The sequence below is a fragment of the Camellia sinensis genome, chromosome 2, assembly GCF_055761805.1.
Source record: "Camellia sinensis isolate YWXY chromosome 2, ASM5576180v1, whole genome shotgun sequence".
Taxonomy (NCBI): Eukaryota; Viridiplantae; Streptophyta; class Magnoliopsida; order Ericales; family Theaceae; genus Camellia; species Camellia sinensis.
In genome coordinates, this window is record NC_138962.1 from 195004064 (window position 1) to 195026044 (window position 21981).

Below are 21981 nucleotides of genomic sequence, written 5' to 3' on the forward strand. Positions count from 1 at the left end.
AATTTTTATCACAAAATGACATAATACTAAATATTTGTAACTTTTATCATAAATTTTTTTAAAATTTGTTTGAATTACAAATTTGAATAAAATTAAAAAATTAAAGAAATATGAATGAAAAGAAACTTTCAACTGAGGAATCATTATACCTTCAACTGAGAGGAGAAGAAAAAAAAAATGAGTTGAAAAAAATGATGCTCAACTGTTTGAAGCACTCAACTTATCACTCTGGCAGTGGCCAAAAGTCAAAAGGATATATCCAAATGGTTGCTTTTTTTAAAAATTAAATTTAAATTTAAATTTAAATTTAAAAACATTGAGGAGTTTATGCGATCTCGTTTTAATAATTTGAACCATTCATCTTATAAAATTTTTAATTTATATTATTCATGAAAAAAACTAAATTGACTAATAATTGTAACTTTTTTATTCTATCACATTTGTCTTTTAAAAAATGAACAAGTATGTTTTTGAACTTTTTTTTATTTATAGATAAACATAAAAAAATGAAAATGTTAATATTATTAAATTGACTAAATTTTTGTAAAAATAATATATAAAAAAATTATAAAACAAACAATTAAAATTATGAAACTGAAACTGTGCCCCACGGACACGTCACATTCACAATGCATACTCAATACAAAAAAATAAAACACGTGGAATTTTATCAAGTGAACACTCATATACCCTCGACGGACTGACAGTGACAACCAACCTTGTTCTTGTTGATTCTAACACTAAAAATAACTGATAAGAACAAAGGAATTTTGTTTAAATTTTTTTTATAACTCAGTATCGGCCTAATCGATGAAATAATTTTGGAGCCAATTCTATTGTCCATTAAGAGGGCTTAATTAAAATTGCGACAAAATTCTGTATAGATTGGCCTTAGCTACCACGCCAATATCGTAAAGTTTAAGAACATAAGAAATTGCTCTAACAATAAGTTAACGGATACAAAATTGATCGGATACAAAATTGATCAGAAAAATAATCGCATAAAGTGAAGCAATCTTAATGAAACTGTAATTTTCATGATTGGCCCAACCATTATATATGTGATTAGAATTATTTTTTGTAGTAAATTATATATCCATAAACTTGTTAATTGTTCTAAATAATATTATTAGTTCAAATCATGTATACAATCATTACAATTTATGTTCACATTGAAAGCCTAAAATCTTCGGATTGGTAGGTAAAGAAAATGTTACGACATAGAAAATTACATTAAATTAAGTTACATAATTGATAATATTGTTAAATAAAATTGAAGATAATTAATCAATTGATTAGTTCACTCGTTTACTATTGAGAAGACTCTGCTTTTATGCAACGCCTTCTAATATATAAGAAGAAAAAATAAAAAAAAATTATGTCTCTCTAAATGTTTATATTAAGAGTGGTGCTATTAGCACCTTATCTATTATTTTGGATCCCCAATTTTTTAGACCCTCACTTATAAATTTTAAAATCCTTAAAAAAAAATTTCTCCCCCTAAATTATACCAAAATTATCCTTGTGAACACATTATATACATTCAATTGAATGCACACCCCCAACTCCAAAAAAATCTCTCTTTCAAAAATCCTAACAAAACCCACGAAGAAAAAGAAGAGCCAAGTGTGACTACTGTCTCTGCTCTCTTTCTCTCTGCCGCCTCATCCTTTTCTTCGGTGATTAATGTTCGGTTATCAGTTCCCGAATAAATAATAAATGTTTGGTTACCGGTTCCCGTACAAATAAACAATATTCGGGGCCCGTGTTCCTGAATTTCTGTTATATATTCAGGAGTTCAGTTCTGAAAAAATGACGAATATATTTTATTATTTTTGCCATTTTTTAAAAAAAACTTACCCTTATAATCCCCTCTAAGCTAAGAATACCATCAAAGTTATAAATTTCCTCTGAACTTTTATTGTTATACTCCTTTCGTCTCATGAAGTTGTGATTGCGAAAAAAACTTCTACTCATTATCATTGTCGGAGAAGAGTGGGTAATCAAATGGTTGCTACTGTTATTGTCGGAATATTGTTGCCAAAAAGTTTTCAAGGTTTTGAGGGTGAGTAAATTTTGAAGGTGAGATTTGGAGAATATAAATGGGTGGTGATGGAGGTGAGTACTTTCATAAACCCTAATTCATGATGTAGTGGTGTGTGGGTTTAGTTATGAGATACAGTGTCTCAAAATTAATGATATCTTTTTTAATAATTTTATTTGATGTTATTATTGTAATTAAAAAAAAAAAGCTAAAAATTAAGGAGAAATCCTATTTCTACATACCTTTTTATCTCTGTGCACATCATATATCAGTTCACACACTTAATGAATTTGAATAAAAAATGTTTTACGCAGTACACAACCCTTTATACTGGAAATGCCCTCTTCTTCATCCTTCCACCACTAACCCTAATCTCTAACCCTAACTAGTCACTGTTGCCACCTCCACCATAGCCGTCGCCGTAGCCTGTCTCAAATTATTATGATGCATTGTTTTCAAACTTTCTATTGCCTATACAACTAGAGAGTTCACACTTGTATTGCACCCTAATTGATTTATTCTGAAAGACCGAACCATTGCATGCAGTTGAAAAGAAAAACTGCAAACTTGGCATACCTAACTCCATCTCTCTGGATAAGCTTTTTAAATGGCTTCTATCCATTGATTGCACTTGTTCCTTTTCCACATTAAAGTGACTCACCTCTCTATATCCACATAGGGACATTCTATCATCAACAATGCTTGATCTGCTGCCACATGGATGGAGTTATTGCCTATAACCTAATCTTGAATTCATATCCTGACTGAGGCGGTCAAGAGAGGAGGCCAGTGGTGATACGAGAATTGGTTAGGGTTAGAAATTTTTGGATGGCTTGGAAATTAGGTTTTGGATGTGGAAGATAAACGGATATTTTGGTATTTTATTTTAGGATAAAAATGTAATTAAGATTTTTTTTTTTCCCCATTAAGTGTGTGGAGTGAAAGAACTTTGTATGTGAAAATAGAATTTCATGATCCATGGGATGCTAATAGCAACACTCTTATACTAAATTTCATGATCCAAATATAGTCTAAATGTTTATAATAAATTTCATTTTATCTCTACACCCACATGTGTACAATTATTTTTCATAAAGTACAATATTTACAAGGTATATAAATGGGTGTATACAAAAAGGTCATGTTTATTTGAACAGATTGGATAAAGATGGATTGTAATGCAACAAAATGATAGTCCTAGGATATATAGTCCTGGACTATTCCGCAGCAAATGATGTGTATTCCATGTTTGTTTTATCATAAAATTATATATTTGAAAATGACTATTTAGTGAATCTCATGTTTAATTTGAAAATTATGAAGAATGATAATTTATGAAAGGACCATTTTGTCCTTTTAAATTGTTTACAATGGCAATACCAAATTTGTAGAATATTTTATTTTACAAAGACCACTTTTAATTTTATTTAAATACATATATTTTCATTTATGATTTTGCTAATACAAAAAGAAAAAGGGAAAAAAGTAAGAGAAGAATTATATATCATGAGATTAATTTACACATGTTTAAAAAAAAAATTATATATTTGAGAGTCAATTTCGTCATTTAATTAGCTAATCTGGAAGTGGACTTAGTTCATCCATTTCTGTCCCACACTCCCCCGGTAAATTTTCATTTTTATTTATTAGTCTGTCCTTTACTTTTTCAACCAAATATTGAACTATCCATTCTGTTGTCCAATCCCATGTCCTAATCTCACCAAACAAACACCGCCAAAGGGTTTAGATTCTCTTGAATCGATCATTTTAATTTGAGAGAGTGTTTAGGTTTGGTAAACCCATTTTTAGGCCGATAGCAGCGATTTGAATCATTCACTTTTTAATACTCATTAAGTTGAATATTAATGCAAAAAATTAAGATGATCAGACATCAATAGTTATATGTTTGAATTACATTTGTATTACAAAAAATAAATGATTATACTTGAAATTATAATTATCGTTCATTTTTTAAAAACAAATGCAATTCAAACATAAACAACCGATGTTCAATCATCTTAAATTTTTTCTATGAATATTCTACTCAACAAATCCTAAAAAATGAATGGTCACTGAGGTCGGTCTCAAAATGAGCCTAACAAACCTAAACGTTCTTTTAAATTGTATGACAAATTTGAAAGAATTTAATCCCATATAGAAATTTAGGTCTTGTTCGTCCACTACATATTTTAGTTTAAAATTTAAAAAGTCATTATAAATTATCACATCATTCTTTCTATTGTTTTATGTATATATTTTTATAAAAAATTAAAAAATTATTAAAATAATATATTCTCAAACAAAACGTTAGTGGAGGCAACTACAAACTCCCATCAAGGCCTGCAAAAATACGCAGTCAATGACGTATTTACACTTTAACAATCTTTGATTGTGCCGTCATAAAATATTCCAATTTTCTTTTGTTAACATGTACTTACAGCTCTATAAAGGCAAGCATTTAGAAGTAGAATTACAAGCACCAAAACTCTGTCATAGTGAAAAGAAAAAAAAGGAGAAAAGAAAAAAAGAAGCAATTAAGACATCATGGTGTCCCAAACAAAGCCCAAGATTCCAAAAATAGATTTCACCAAAGAAAACTTGAAACAAGGCACAAGTTCTTGGATTGAAACAAGCAATGATGTGAAGTGTGCCCTGGAAGAGTATGGCTGCTTTGTGGCAGTGTATGATAGGGTTTCAATGGAGCTTTACAATGAAGTGTTTGAGTCACTGGCAGAGTTGTTTGATCTCCCAAAAGAGATCAAAGTGAAGAACACTTATAATAAGCCTTACTTTGGGTATATTGGGGATGAGCCTATCATTCCTCTCTATGAAGGCTTTGGCATTGATGATGCACCTACTCTTGAAGGAGCTCAAAGTTTCACAAATCTCATGTGGCCTAATGGAAATGACCATTTCTGGTATAAAACTTTATCTACTTTTTTCACAAATAATTTTTCTGAATTAATTACACTAAAAGTATATGCTATGTCACATTTAGTTCTCAATTTTTTAATTGTTTCATTTTGATTCCTAAAATATGTGATCTGTTACACTTTAGTCCTAACATCAATATCGTTCAAAATTAGTAACAAAAAGAGAGATATTTTTGAGAATTTAACAAATACTCTTGCTGATGTTAGGAACTGTAGTGTGACATATCACATATTTTAAGAACAAATGTATTATCGCTTTTCTCAAATGAAAGTGTCAAAGCCAAGCTAATTAGAATCAGCACTAGAAGATATAGAAATTCTCTTGTGAGTGAGTTGACTAAAGTTGTTTCCCTCATAATTTTTTGGGAAATTTTGAAGGAACGGTTAACAAAATATATATATTTTGGAAATTATTTGCATAATTAACTTAATTTTTTTCTTAAGAATCAGTATTATGAAAGATACTCTGAAAATGAAATGTGTTGATCAAATTTATTTTGGATATGACTCGCACCACACCAAATTTGAATCTACACCATACTCTACATGGTACATAATATTTTTGCTTTCTAATAATTAGTTAGCTAATTCATATAAGAGAACATATATTTTTTTTAAATTTATTTTTGTATTCTATTTCTATGTACGTATCATTTTTGATAGTGATATGAATCATAATGCTACAAAAGAATACAAAATCAAAATCAAACACATAATAAAAATGAACTAGTTTAAAAGTAAACCTCGCTAACAAATCTTATTGAATTGCTCATTCTCGGTATTCTAAGCATTTTTTTTTTCCCCTGAAAAATTCATGGGTTGGTTAAAAGGTGGCATTTTATTTATTTATTTATTTTTGGCTTTTATTAAAAAAACGTGTAAAAAGTAGAGAGGTGATTTGACTTAAAATAAGTTAAAAATCGAAATTTGGCTTTTAACTATATTCCCAAATGATTATTTATTCATATCACTTAACCCCTCTCTGTCTCTTGGTTGGTCAGTAAAACCATGCACTCTTATTCAGTGTTGGTATCAGAATTAGAGAAGATGGTGAAGAGAATGGTATTTGAAAGCTATGGAGTAGAGAAATACTATGATTCATTCATGGAGTCAACCAATTACCTTCTTAGAATCATGAAATACAGAGGTCCAAAAACGGAGGACAAGACCAATGTTGGAGCGAGAGATCATACAGACAAGACCTTCATGACAATACTTCATCAAAATCAAGTGAATGGTCTTGAGTTGAAAACCAAAGATGGCCATTGGATTAGTTTTGATCCCTCACCTTCATCTTTTGTGGTTTTGGCTGGGGATGCTCTTTTGGTGGGTTATTCTTTTCTTTTTCTTCATCTATTCATGAAAATGAGAGAAAAAGAACAAAATAAAATAAAATAAAATTTAGCATCTACTTTATTTTTATTTATTTATTTTGCTAGAGGCCCTTCCACCTATGATCATGATCAATTGGTTTGGTTTGAATGTTTCTAATAACTCTACCATGGTATCATAAATCTTTTTTTTTTTTTTTTTGTCTTTTATTTTGCTATCACCTTCACATGCAATTAGGCTACATGTATGACGAGTGTTAAAAATTTATCTCACATCTCTCTAAACCACTAAAACATGATCCATATACTCATACTAATAAGTCTTTTTCTTTGAATGAGACCATTAACTTGGGCCCCCAAATTAGAGAATTGTCCCACTCTTTCTTAAGTTTTTATAATAACGTCAAATTTATTTTGATTTCTCTTATGAAAAATGTCATTTTTTGAAATTCTTATACAGTGTCATTACTAGAATTACATGTCGATAACATTTTTTATATTAAAAAACGTTTTAATGAATTTTTTGTTTTAAAGTGATAAACTCATAATTCTATCACATATTTTCTGTACATATGTTTATTCATATATCATTAATCTTATTTTATTTGCCCAACATAGATTCATGGATTTGAATATTGACTTTTATTGGCATAGGCTTGGAGCAACAACAGAGTTCATTCTCCAAACCATAGAGTGATCATGAGTGGGAAAGAAGAAAGATACTCACTTGGACTATTTGCATTCCAAAAGGAAATGATACATGTACCTCAAGAACTGGTTGATGATCAACACCCTCTACAATTTAAGCCATTTGATAATTATGGATTACTTGGCTTCTATTACACTGAGGTGGGATCGCGGACCGAATGTTCTGCAAAAGCCTATTGTGGTGTCTGAAATCATTTCTGATCTAGTTTTTCTACGAGCATAGAATTCGATCATTAAATTAGACATAGTTCATTGCATCTAATTCATTGATCGGATTTTGTGCATTTAGAATTTTTTTTTTTTTTTTTATGATCAAAATAAAGTCCTAGTGCCTCTTATATGATTAAAGTTTGTGGTTATGAGTTATGTAATTTGCTATGTCTTTTTTTTAGAATGTCTACATGGGTCTTTACTCATTGCTCTCTAGCTAATAATTGAAATCCAACAGTTATTTATAGTTGTGAATGTGTTGGCGAAGCCAGAAATTTAGTTTATAGTAGTATTATTTAGTTAAATTTTTTTTTATTCAAAAAATGGACACTACAAGAAAATTGGAATTTAACGGCGTTTATTTAACGGCGTTTAAAAAATGCCTCTATTTCTAACATTTAACGGCGTTTTGATAAACGTCGCATTTTTCTGTTTAACAATACGACACCGTTTTAATTTCAAAGTCGTTTTGAAAACGCCTTCGAATGTGTTTTTTTAATTTTTATTTTTTTAACATATGAACATAAAGTAGCGTGTTCTCTCAGTCTCCCTCTTTCTGAAACCTTGATTTCACTCTCTCTCTTCTCTTCAAACTCCGATTTGTAGAACCGCAGCTGAACCCCTTTGTATTTGCAGATCGATTCATCTACTCGTAGATCGATTCAAGTATTATTCACTCTCAGTCTTGCTCTCCTTTCTCTAAACCCTTGATTTCACTGTCTCTAGCTTCAAACCCCTTCGTTTCAGAGACAACCCTTCATATTTGTAGAACCATAGCTGAACCCCTTCGTATTTGCAGATTGATTCAAGTATTCATAGATCGATTCAAGCCTCTTCTCTAGTTCGTGTTTGCGTTCGCGTTCGCAGCTCTTTCTTCATAGTAAGTGTTAATCAGTCTCATCTCGATCTTCTTACTGACGGAATCTTTCGATTCAAGTATGCTAGGTTTGATCTACTTTATCATTCTTAGATCAGATTGAAGATCTATTGATTCGATTCAAGTATGGTAGGTTTCGATTGAAGATCTATTGATCGATTGAAGATCATAATGTGCATTGTAGATGTTAAAATTGAACACAAAATACATACATACATATATATGAATAGATTGACAAATTTTCTTTTACAGTCAAGGTCTCTCTCTCATTCTTTATTTGTTTTACATACATGTTTATATGTGTTTGTTCAAATTGTTTTGTTTGGATGTTGAGAAAGTGACTGAAGTTTATAACAAATACAAAAAAAAGGTATGGAATCTTTCAATCACTCCATTTTTTGGGGGGCTTTTGCTTTTTGTCTCTAAAAGTATATAATAACCGGAATAATCTCTTTATATTTGTGTAAACTTTTCAGTTAACTATGAAATACACTCATAAATTTTTAAGTTTTTACTTCAATTTTACTTTTCACTCATCTTTTATGTTTTCATCTGTGTTGGGTGGGTTCTGTCACAGAGTTGAACTTTGTGTGTCTATATTTTCTGCTCATTGAGAAAGTTACCTGCATAATCTGCATCAATGCATTGGGATCAACTTCACAATGTATGCTTAATGCCTTAACCTGAACAACAAATTATTTAAATGGTCTCAAAAGTGGAAATCTGCGTCTTGCCTATTGCTGCTATTTTGTAAAAGGATCCTAATATTGCTATTCAATTTTCTGTGGCATAATTTATTACAGATTTTTTACCATACTAAGCTGCCTTAACAGCTGATTGTAAAAATATTTGACTAGTACAAGTCGAAAATTTTCTTGTGAAGTTTATTTGTTGCTTGACTGCCACAATAAACACTCAGTTGATGAAGATATTTGTGAATCTTTTAATATATTGGTCTCAGCCTCAAGCTTAAAGGCTACAAAGAAGCTAGATCTGAATTTCTAATTTTGTGTTTGGTTCTACTTTCAAGTACTAAAGCACCTACTTAGGCCAAGCTATTCTAACCTAGCTTCTAAATTTCTGCATCATTAGATGTCATATAGTTATTGGTTTTTCTTACTTTCCTGTTTCTTTTCTTTGTATTTTGGTCCCTATCCTTTTGCTGACTTAATTTTCTGATTTACTCAGATTAAAATGATTTTTGTGCTTGGAGAACTTGGTGGCCGAGATGAGTATTCCCTAGTGGAAGCCCTGAAACAGGGGAAAATCAGTAAACCTGTGGTTGCTTGGGTCAGTGGAACTTGTGCACGTCTCTTCAAGTCAGAAGTACAATTTGGTCATGCGGTGAGCTACTGCTAAATTTCCTTGGATATAATTTTTGTTTATTTATTTTATTTTATTTTTGGTGTTATTTTCTAATTTTGCTCAATGTTGCTTAAATTAGGGAGCCAAAAGTGGTGGTGAGATGGAGTCTGCACAAGCCAAGAATCAAGCACTTCACGATGCTGGAGCTGTTGTCCCAACTTCATTTGAAGCATTTGAAACTGTGATTAAAGAAACATTTGAGAAGCTGGTAAGCTGTTGCACATCTCATACCCATTACTGCCATTATGTAGGCATTCCTCACTACCACCAGTTTTAGTAAATCATTTGCTTACATTTTGCTTAGGTTGAGGGGGGCAATGTTACTCCTACAAAGGAAGTTTAAGCCTCCACAAATCCCTGAGGATCTTAATACTGTTATTAAGAGTGGGAAAGTCCGAGCTCCAACTCATATTATATCCACCATATCTGATGACAGAGGTATGATATATGCTATATATATTGTGTATGGGTTTAGGGTTTTCTTTCTCTTATATATTTAGGTGCCATAACTGCTGTAACAATATAGAGAATTAATGCAATATTAATCTTTTGTTGTTAAACTCACACCATCTAGGATACCGGGAGGACAGCAGTCCCGAATTTCTGCTTCAAATTGGAAATAAACTCTGCTAAATCTGTCTTTTTATCTCTGTTTGCAGGCGAAGAGCCATGCTATGCTGGTATCCCAATGTCTTCCATTGTTGAACAGGGTTATGGTGTGGGTGATGTCATTTCCCTGTTGTGGTTCAAACGCAGCCTTCCCCGTTACTGCACAAGGTTCATTGAGGTCTGAATCACTTATTTATTTATTTATTTTATTATTATTATTTTTTTTTTTATAACAAGCCACATTAATTTTTTTTTTTGTTCTGTTGATTTTTTTTTTATAATTGTTTTTTGATATTTGAATTACTATATTGAGGTCTATGTTCTCACTATCTTATGCGACCTTATCAGATTTGCGTAATGTTGTGTGCTGATCATGGTCCTTGTGTCTCTGGCGCTCACAACACCATTGTAACTGCAAGGGCAGGAAAAGATCTTGTGTCCAGTCTTGTTTCAGGTATACTCCTATTACAAATATTTGTTGACTTGTTATGATAAGATTATATCCTCTTAAGTTACCAGACTGAATAATGTGTGAGGAAAACTGAAATGTGCTTCTGAAACAGGTTTGCTAACAATTGGTCCCCGATTTGGTGGGGCTATTGATGATGCTGCCCGATACTTCAAGGATGCTTATGACAAGGTGATTTCTTGTGTATTACCTTGGTAAATCAGAGATTACTTGCTGTTTGGTGACTTAATTTTTTTTGGAGTCTAAGATGTCAATGTGCTGTGTTTTAATAGAAAATTTCCATTTGGAGTCGGTTTGCAATTTTGGCCTAAATACTCTGCTCAAGCAGCACTACTCATTCTTCTTTAGAGAATCAACTCTATTACTGTCACAAGAAACATGCTCTCCCATGAGAGGAAAGCCCCTCAACCCTTGGGTGTATTAAAACCTTGGGCCTTGTTGGTTGATGAATACCTCAAAAGGGTGGTTGATGAATCTATTGACTTATGGTGGGTACTAGACTTAACTCTATTATATATTGATCTGTTATTATGGATTCTTATTTTCATTGTTCACATGGCTGACCTTGTTGGTTTTAAATACAGATTTTCCTGTTTTAACAGATTTTATTTTCATTCCTATTTTCCTGTTTTAACAGATTTTAAATACCTCAGTATCCAGAAAGACTAATTATTTTATAAGATGCACAAGCCTCCTCTTGCCTTGAAACCCCATAATGACTGAGTTCTGCTGTCAACAGTATCTAAAATTTTATTGATGCATATTTCAGGCTCAATATGGTATTTCTCTGTCATAACCTAGGCTCATTTATCATTATTGGTGATGACATTTGCTTTCAGAATCCTGTGAGGCCTATAGCACTAGCAGTTTCCAAGTGGTTGTTACGAAGCCATCTTTTTATCTACCCATATTTTCCCCAGGAAGCCTCTGCATGATGGATGAATGTGCTCACCTCTTGTCAGGAACCTTGGCTGTTTGTACATTTGTTTAATACATTCTGCATCCTACCTCTATGCTTGATTATTTGACTCATTTTTAGGGCATCCCTCCATGAATTTGAGATTCAAACTGTAAATTCTCTAATATTTACAGTGGTCACTCCAGAATCATGTTGATATCTTTATTTATGATTGGTTTCCCTTGTTCTCTAAAATTCTTAAAGTCCTAAAAAAATGTTGAACTAATGCAGTTCTTTATATCTTCTACTAGTGCCTTTTTTAAGGTTAACAGATCACTGGCTCAATATATATATATATTTTTGATGGGATTGGCTCGTTGTTCAACTAGTACATCTCTGTATATTTTTTGAAGTGCCTCATGTAACTTCTACTGCTAAAATAACAGATGATTCAGTGACTGGCATGCTTCTACTGCTTGCCTTCGAACTTTCCATTGACCATGTCTGCCTTGGATTACAGGTTGAGTTTGATGCCGATGGAAAAGCTGTTGGAGTGACCTCTGAAGGAGAAACTGCTAAATGCAAGAAAGTTGTTTGTGATCCATCATATTTACCAGATAAGGTAACACTGAAAATTTTAAAATAGAAGAGTTTCCAACAGTCATTAGTACGGATTGATGAGTTTACTAAGTCTGCCAAAATGAAATAATTAGGAACAATAGAGCAATGCCATTGGTGTCTTCATTCTACTGCACATTGTGGTTAGAGTTGCCAGTCCTTTTGAGATGTAAACATTGAACAGGTTCAGAAGGTTGGTAAAGTTGCTCGTGCTGTATGCATAATGAGCCATCCAATCCCAGACACCAAGGACTCTCACTCAGTCCAGGTCATTCTGCCACAGAAGCAACTTGGCCGTAAATCAGGTATGTATGCTAAATTTACTTGGTTGTTGCTTCAGTAACTCTGAATACATGAAACAAGGACCTCTGATGTATTGATCTGCTCAAATACCAACACGTCATGTAATCTTCCTAATAGAACTGTACTGTACCTTACCTTGTAAAATAAACCAATTTCTCACTGGTTTAGAAAACAAAAAACCAAAGCATAGAAAGAAGAAAGAAAACAAATAATCAATGTTCAACCAATACCATGAATCCATGATGATGAATAAGTAAGATTGTTTCACGATGAACCAGGACAGGTAGTCCAACAATTAAGAAGGTGAATTTTAGAATGAGTTAACCTTTAAAAACACAATCAATACTTATAATTTGTAAGTAATTGTAAGTATTCAGAGTTTATATAATTGATGTGTAGCACAAAAATTTGTGAACTTGGGGGCTTGACACGAGTTTATAATTGATGGGTTATTGTGTGTGTGTGTATATATATATGTGTGTGTGTGTGTGTGTGTAAGTAGGGAAGATTGAATAAGAAATAAGGGGAAAATGTCTGCAACTGTGAAGGACATGGTGATGAGGTTGACAAGTCATGTAGCTGCTAAAAGAGTGGTACTGTTGAAGCACAAGTATGTAGATCACACTCAGATTGATTTTCTTAGAGGGAATAATTACCGTAAAGCGTCGGTTCATTTGAACCGGTCGTGCAGTCGAGTTCAGCTCGCTCGCTGTCAGGAAGTATTGCAATTCAGTGCAAATGGATTCACCAACCTCAAGCCCGAGAAAGGAAAGCGACAGCTTGGAAGCTGGTCCAGATCACAAGCCATCCTAACCCCGGTTTTAGACCCGACTCCAACCATGAAGAAGGTATGCATTCTAACTATTTGAAATATTATTAGTAATGCCTTTTTATTTTTTTATACAACCAAGTGTCCGGATTTACTGGACATGTCGTTGATTCCTCGTTTTTCCATGTTTTCTTCTAAGTTACTTTAGTCCTTGTAGCATCTTCAAGTTTGACAGCATCATTGCTTACTGGGGCCATCATTAGTTTTGCTGCATATTTCCTGCTCATTCCAGTCTCTTTTTTACTATCTAGTTCAAAGATTATGCTTCTTTAATTTCTTAAAGTGCATTCCCCTACCTGTATTACAGCCTTGCCTACTCAATGAGGAAAATGATGTCAGACAAGGCCTTGGTATGTGCGATTTATCTTTTCTTTGAGTCGCTTCATATGATATTGATGTTCATACATACACACATAAAAGATTCTCTTAACCTTCTTGTTCTCTATATTTCTTTTCTACATATTACTATGTTCTAGAGTCGATAAAATATATATGGGAAACTACTGAACTCAATCACTTGCTGCAAGGAAATTATAATCTGGGAATTGACTCAATGATCAGATCATAGATTTTAAGTTCAAAACCCTTGCTCAGTCCCAATTTGACCGGAATAGATCTACTAATTCTTTGGTTCCAAGTAGTAGGACGTATCTTGAACTAAAAATACACCCTAAAAGCTAAAAAAAAAGGTTTTTATTTCTCATCTGGGGTAACAACTATTGTAATTGCAACACAATTCCCCTTGTTGCTTCCAGATTACTCCTTTACCTGGATATGTATATGGTTTTTTTTTTCACATTTATTATTCATGGCTTGACTTTTCATGTTGTAAATTGCTAGTTTAGATGAATTCAAGTTTCTTTTTTTCTTGGAATAGTAGCCATCAAGCTAAGGTATTTGATTCAAAATCAGGGGTAGAACTTCTTGACATAATTCTCAAGAAGGTATTAGTTCAGATTATGTTTTAGGGCCTTGTTAATATGTGTCTTCAGTGCACATATGTTTGTATGTTTTTGATTGTACAAGCATAGTATGTATCCTCAGCAGTTGATTCATCTCAGTTGTGAACTACCACACTTTATGAGTTCAAGGAGAGCATACAGCCCATAAAAATAGTTACTTATAATTAGAATTCTTATTTTGTTGTGAAATGTTCATTCTAATCAAAAAAATATTTTTTCTTTTTCTTTTCCTTTTACGTTATTTTGTATAATTTTTACTTGTAGCCTCTTGCCTGGATTCGAGTTCATGAATACTCTCTCGTGTGAAATTGATCATACGTTGAAGAAATTGTGATAAATCTTTTCCTTTTTCTTTTTATGTATTTATTTAGTGCTTCTTGGTATGTGATAAAATCTTCTTGTTAGTGCTTCTTCAAGTTTTAAGTACTGTTTATAAGTATTGGGTACAAATTCTTCAATTTGTGTTTATTTTGGTAAATTTGATTGTAGTTTATGTTCTGATGCAGGCATGTAGACCAGTGAAGATTACAACTTTAATGCTAAGACATGATTTTTAGATATATGTTAGTTTGTGGTGAATGTTAAGGCATGATTTTTAGATATATGTTAGTTTGTGGTTAATGTTAAAACATGATTTCTGGATTTTGGATATGTTAATTTTGTGGATAATGGTGATTGGATATTAATTGAATGAGAAAGTGAATTAATGCTTCATTACAACTATTTGAATGGGAGCTATTATTTTATATTAGTGCTATTATAGGTATTTTTTTAGTTCAATCAAATAAAATTAGCACAATTTCAAAAAAAAAAAAAAAAAGAGATATGACGGCGTTTCTACAAATGCCTCTTAAACCATACTTACTAACGGATCTATTTTTAAAAAAAGATATGAAGGCGTTTTTCTAAAACGTCGCTAAATATGGTCAGTGACGTCAGCATGCGTTTGGTAGGACATTTGGCGGCGTTTTTAAAAACGCCGCCTATGCTAATATCACGACATTTTTAAAACGCCATAAAGCTATAGCGACGGCCGCGTCCTCGGCGTTTGGTGCTTAGCGTCGCAAAAGGAATTGGCGGCGTTTTTTCCACTTATAGCGGCGTTTTTTAAACGCCACTAAAAGTCTATTTTCCAGCAGTGGGATATGCAGATATGCTACTCCAATATGTCTGTCAGAGAGTATTGCCTCTTAGCACCTACAGTATATTTGTAGGGAATCCCACCGCACCTACGTCGAGGCCGAAGCTTAGGCCCCCCGCGTGCTCCAGGCGCTAAGGAGTATGTTTAACCCCAACAAGGGGCTTTAGTTAATTATTATTGATATCATTACATTATATTTTTAGTTTTACAAAATTTATCAAAATAAACTCTCACTTAATATACTATAATATCATATGTATCACAAAAATAACATTGCAAACACTTATGAACATAAATATGCTATTACTTCAACAAAACTAAACATGGAGGAACTACAATTTTCAGTCCATCGTACAAAGAGAGTGAGAGGAGATAAAATGGATCTTCATGTGTGAAAAAACAAGGAAGCTCAAAGTTTCAATTTTCGCTACGTACAGTTCTATAAAATTTAGAACTAAATTGAACTCTAAAAATTTTAGAATCAAACCAACCTGAACTAGGAAAGCACCATACGATTTAATTTGGTTTGAAACCATGATTTTATAAATATTGTCATCATTTACAACACGATCACAACTTACTCAAACATCAAGCAATAAATGATTTTTTATAATTAGTTCTATCATTATACAAAAACACACTTAAAAGAGCACAGAGTCAACAACATAAAAATATATGAGATACTAATAAAGTAATCGAGTGTTTATTATAAATAACAAATTATACATATGTACATATATCTAGATGGTCAAATTCGGTTTCAAACCAAAACCATAACTATAAATGTTAGGATTTTCAATTCTAATTCAGTGCATTGTAATGCAAGTTGGCAATCCCGTTCCAAAGACAAAATCATGATTTTTTGTTTATTCATCTTTTGTCTCATTTGTTTAAATCAATGTTTGAATCAAAAGATCTAATGCAAGAATGGTTTATGAAGTTGTCCCGGCATTGTGAAAAGGGGAGATTGTTAGGATTTTTATCCTAAAAAATTTAATAATATGTGTTTTGACAGTACATTTCTTGACAAAACTTAATATCATGATCATGATTTTTTATTTAAAGTCTAAACTTAGGGGTGAGCATGCTCCGGATTGGTCCGGATTGAGAGAAAACCAGGACTAATCTGTGATCTATGGTTCTGGAAAAATTAAAACCAATCCAATCCGTTTAAATTGTAGAACCAATCCGAACCAATCCGTTAAAACACGGATTGGATCGGTTTAAGACCACAGATTTAAATAATTAAATAACAAAAAAAATATAAACAACAATACAAGTAAATTGACAAAAATATTGGAACAAAAATATATATTGAAACATGTAAACAATATAAGTAAATATATGTAAAAAACATCCATTCACAATCTATACCATCACAATCTAAGTAAAAAAAATATAGACAAAAATATATTGGAACCTGTAAACAAAGCCAATGGGCTACATCCCATCCCAATGGACAACAATATAAGCAAAAAAAAAAAAATATAGACAAAAATATCTATACCACCTCAATTGAAACCTGTAAACAAAGCAAACAACATCCATTCTAAACTGGAGCAAACAACATCCATTAAGCTGAATCAAGATCCTGTAAAACTATCTATAATGATAATGGCATATAAACGGGAGCAAACAACATCCATTCTGAATTTTGTTAATACATATATACATAAGTCTATTCATTTATCAATTCAAACAATACCTAGGCAGATTGCCTCAGACTCTACCAAGCTCAATCAGTAAAGTCAAGACTCGGGAGCTCACAATGGATTCACAATCTTCACCAGCTAACACTAACAAAAGCCCATTTCCTTCACTTCACAAATAAACAAACTTAGGAATAATGGTTTGAAATAGAACTTTTTGCCTCCAAAACTCATTTAAAAAATGAGGGTCCAATCGGTTTTCTGAAGTATTGTAAAGTAAAACAAATATGCCTAGTCACGGCACACCTATTGAAAAAAGAAGATTTTTCATAGGAACAAAATAGAAATAGAAAATAGAAAATAGAAAACAGAAAGAAAAAAAAAGAAAAAAAAGGATAAAAATGAAATGAAAACAGAAAACAGAATAAAAATAAAAACAGAAAAAATAAAAATAAAATCTCTTACTTACATTTACCGAATCCATTGTAGATGACATGAACAAAGGAACAAAGGAACAATGATCTGAGATGGATGATCTGGGAGAGAGGAGCTCACCGAGAGAGAGAGAGAGACAACAACTATAGCTACCGATCTGATCTGAGATGGATGATCCGGAAACAAAGGAACAAAAATAGTGTCACCGAGAGAGAGAGAGAGAGAGAGACAAGCAGCACACCAATCTGATCTGAGATGGATGAGAGTGTGAAAGAGAACTCAGTTTGAGATGAGAAAGAGAAGAGAGAGAGAGTGACACCATCGACAAAGAGATGAGATGAGAGCGAGAGACAATGAACTGAATGAGATGTGAATGAGTGAGGCGTGAATTAGGTTAGATTTTAGTTTTTATATGAGACAATAAATTATATTGCGTGGGAAGGTATATAGTATAAATATAAATTATTTCTAAATGGTCCGGATTGGTTCCAATCCGGAACTGTGGAGTTCAATCCAGAATCGATCCGTGGCCTACAGATTTAGAAATTTTCAATCAAGAACCGAATCACGGATTCAAAAAACCAATCCAAACCTATCGGATTGGATTGGACTGGACCGGATCGGATTACGGATTTTACGGATTCCTTACTCAGTCCTACTCAAATTTATCGTTTGAGGAGAAACATTCAACTAAGTAATCATTATACCCTCACTTTATGGGGGAAATTGCACATCAATAGAATGATAGAAAAATAATCACCATGTTTATTTCTAAATTTTTGAAATCACTTTTTAAAAAAATTTAATTTCTTATTTTTTGTATTTTTATTGAATTTTTTTTAATATTTTAAACAATTTTTAAAATTTTTAGACACATCGAACATAAATACACTTCAACAGTATAATTTTCGCGAAAAAATCTTTAAAAAAATTTACTAAATATCAAAAATACGAAAAAAATATGAAAATTCAGTATTTTTTTATGTTTTTGTGTATTTATTAATTTTTTAAAATATTTTCTCACAAATATTTTATTTTTTAGATATATCTAAATAAGGTATATCTTAAAAAGTAAAAAAAAATGCTTAAAATCTTAAAAATATTCACTAAAAATAAAAAAAAAAAGCACAAAAAACAAAAAATTCAGTTTTTAAAAAATTGAATTTAGAAAACTGAAACCAAATACACTGAATTGTATTATAAATAAAAAATTTATAGTGTAATTTGATAAATAAGAAGAATTTGCACTGTGCACATAGAATATTTGCATCACTATGAAAATATAAATATTTTTTCACTGTCTTATTGATTTGCAATTTTTCCCAAGTTATTACCCGGGCCAGAGTTTTTTTTTTTTTTGGGGGGGGGGTAAAGCACTAGTCAAAGTAAAAAAAAAAAAAAAATTACCATCCAACTATACTTTCAAAAAAAATATTACAAATAAATGAAAAAATTTAAGACTTTCATTATTAATAATGATAAAATTTATCATTGATTTGTAATTTATTTTTAAAACTTATATTGATTTGTTATTCTCCAAATTAAAAACGATATATCCAAAGTATATATAACAATCTGTTGCACATCAAAATGCATATACTGATAAAAAAAATAAAACAAGTCTGATTTTATTTAATAAAAGTTCATATGCCCTTATAGGAATAATTTGACGGACTGACAATGACAACAATCCTTGTTCTTCGTTGATTCTAACACTTAAAACAACAATTGATAAGAATAAAGGAAATTGCTGTAACAATAAGTTATAAAATCAATGGTATAAAATATAAGTGACGCAATTTAAGTAATTGTTTTATGTGATTGATGTTGTGTTTAGTTATGCATCCGTAAACTTATTAATTGCTTTAAATAATATTATCAGTTAAAATCATGTATACAATCATTGCAATTTATGTTCACATTGAATGCCCTAAAATAAGTAAGGCAAATATTAAAAGATAGAAAATTACATCGAATTGACTAAATTACATGATAGACAATATTCTTGAATAAAATTGAAAATAATTTTTAATTGATTAGAATCCTGGATACTTTATTAAGAGTTTAATGTTGTGTTTGATTGAGGGATTTATGGAGGGATTTGAAAAGGAAAAAAGAAAAAGTGTATGAAATTATGTGAAATATAGGTATATTTTATTCACATTTCACCTGCCTTTTCTATTTCCCTTTTCAAATTCCTCATCAAATCTCTCAATCAAATATAGCATAAGAGTTCAAGTCTTACTATTGAGAAGACTCATTTTTTAGTTATGACTTCCAATATATAAGAAAAAGAAAACTAAAATTACCAAAATTGTTATTAAAAAAAAAGTATAATAAAAATATAAACGTGTCCAAAATATGATCAAAGCTACAATTTTTTGTAAAATTTTAAACTATGAAGCAAAAACAGCATTGTCATGTCATTCTGGTGAGTAATTTGTACAAAAATTATGAAAAAAAAACATTTTTCGCACTAAAAGAGTGTCTACCATAAAATTTCCTTAATCTTTATCTACTTCTCCGGTTCTTTTAGAATGGACAAATGCAAAATGGTCAATTTTCTTTTATCAGTAAAAATAAAATATTTTTAATATAAGTGAAATGAATACATCAACACATCACTGTTACACCACCCTAAAAAAAACAGTGTATGTCACTGATTTGGTTTTTTTTTACAACATTTTATGTTTTTTTTTTTTTGGACAGCATTTGATATTACTGCCAAGTGGATACTTATTATTGGTCTCAAATTTAAAGGAGATATTACTATATGCATCCTTAAAAAAGTTACATGTAATATGAGCTCCATAATAACATCACAAAATCTTGTGAATTAAATTATATGAATAACATAAATTTTCTTATTATAAAAAATATAATATTTTGTTCAAGACAAAAAAAAAGTACAACTTTTATTTTGAGGTGCATACTATAAATTTGCCATTTATAATTTTTATCACAAATTAACATAATACTAAATATTTGTAACTTTTATCATAATTTTTTTTAAAATTTGTTTGAATTACGAATTTAAATAAAATTAAAAATAACATAAAAATATTAAAGAAATGTGAATGAAAAGAAACTTTCAACTGAGGAATCATTATACCCTCAACTGAGAGAAGAAGAAAAAAATGAGTTGAAAAAACTGCTGCTCAACTGTTTGAAGCACTCAACTTATCACTCTGGCAGTGGCCAAAAGTCCAAAAGGATATCTCTAAATGGTTGCTTTTTTTAAAAAAATTTAAAGCGATTTGAGGAGTTTATGCAACTCATTATAAATCTTGTTTTAATAATTTGAACCATTCATTTTGTAAAGTTTTTAATTTATATTATTCATAAAAAAATTAAATCGACCTAATAATTATAACTTTTTTATTTTATCACATTTGTCTTTTAAAAAATAGACAAGTATGTTTTTGTTGTTTTTATAGATAAACAAGAAAAAATGAAAATGTTAATATTATTAAATTGATTAAATTTTTGTAAAAATAATATATAAAAAAATTTATAAAATAAAGGGTAAATTACAAATACACTCCTAATGTTTGCTTAAACTATAAATTACCCCCTGTAATTTAAAAAATTAAAAATACCCCCTATTAAAAAAATTTATTTAACAAAATTAACTAAAAAAAGAAATTCATAATTGCTCTCCTATACAACAATAAAATTACTTAAATTATTAATTGAAATATATTTATAACATCATTAAAAACTGTTAAATTGACTTGGTGATTTATTAATAATAAAAGAACTATTTGTTGTGAAATTAAAAACCTCAGTGAGTGGAATGTAATTTTCAGAACTACAGGGACGATTTATATTTTAATCAAATATCAAGAAATATATTTATAATTTATCCTAAAACAAACAATTAAAATTATCAAAATGGAACCGTGCCCCACGGATATATCACAATGCATACTCATACAAAAAAATAAAACAAGTGGAATTTATTAAGTAAACACTCATATACCCTTGACGGACTGACATTGACAACCTTTCTTGTTCTTGTTGATTCTAACACTAAAAATAACTGATAAGAACAAAGGGATTTGGTTTAAATTTTTGGAACCAATTCTATTGTCCGTTAAGAGGGCTTAATTAAAATTGCGACAAAACTCTGTATAGATTGGCCTTAACTACCAGGCCAATATCATAGAGTTTCAGAACATAGGAAATTGCTCAAAAAATAAGTTAACGGATCCAAAATTGATCAGAAAAATAATGGTATAAAATATAAGTGAAGCAATCTTAGTGAGATTATAATTTTCATGATTGGCCCTACCATTATATGTATGGTTAGAATTATTTTATGTAGTTAGTTATATATCCATGAACTTGTTAATTATTCTAAATAATATTATTAGTTAAAATCATGTACACAATTGAGAGGGTAATTTATATGTAAATTTGGCCGAGTTGGGTAAAGGGCTATTCTGTGGGCCACGGTAAGAAGGGCGGAGTAAAAGGGTCTTCTAATTAGTCCGATCCAGAAGAGCCTTGCAGATAGTTCGGTCCGAAGGAGTTTGGTGGTTAGCTCGGTCACCACGGTCGGCGCGGTGACAGTTAGTTCGGTCATACTATATTGGGC

General features: G+C 31.0%; 2 protein-coding genes across 3 annotated transcripts; both read left to right on the plus strand.

Moving 5' to 3' along the window:
* Window positions 1-4474: 4474 nt before the first annotated feature.
* Window positions 4475-7432, plus strand: LOC114281436 (putative 2-oxoglutarate-dependent dioxygenase AOP1). The gene is made up of 3 exons (XM_082916495.1): window positions 4475-4962; window positions 5979-6303; window positions 6963-7432. The coding sequence occupies exons 1-3, from the start codon at window positions 4589-4591 to the stop codon at window positions 7203-7205; spliced, it is 942 nt and encodes a 313-aa protein (XP_082772621.1). The 5' UTR covers window positions 4475-4588; the 3' UTR covers window positions 7206-7432.
* A 337-nt stretch (window positions 7433-7769) lies between these two features.
* On the plus strand, window positions 7770-10769 carry LOC114273286 (ATP-citrate synthase beta chain protein 2-like). Of its 2 annotated transcripts, none has more exons than XM_082913645.1 (7): window positions 7770-8106; window positions 9292-9447; window positions 9548-9676; window positions 9773-9906; window positions 10128-10255; window positions 10426-10531; window positions 10641-10769. In XM_082913645.1, the coding sequence occupies exons 4-7, from the start codon at window positions 9786-9788 to the stop codon at window positions 10742-10744; spliced, it is 459 nt and encodes a 152-aa protein (XP_082769771.1). In that variant the 5' UTR covers window positions 7770-8106; window positions 9292-9447; window positions 9548-9676; window positions 9773-9785; the 3' UTR covers window positions 10745-10769. The 2 variants fall into 2 exon arrangements, with proteins under 2 accessions (XP_082769771.1, XP_082769770.1); XM_082913644.1 differs by having other exon boundaries at window positions 7793-8232.
* The last annotated feature ends 11212 nt before the right edge of the window (window positions 10770-21981 follow it).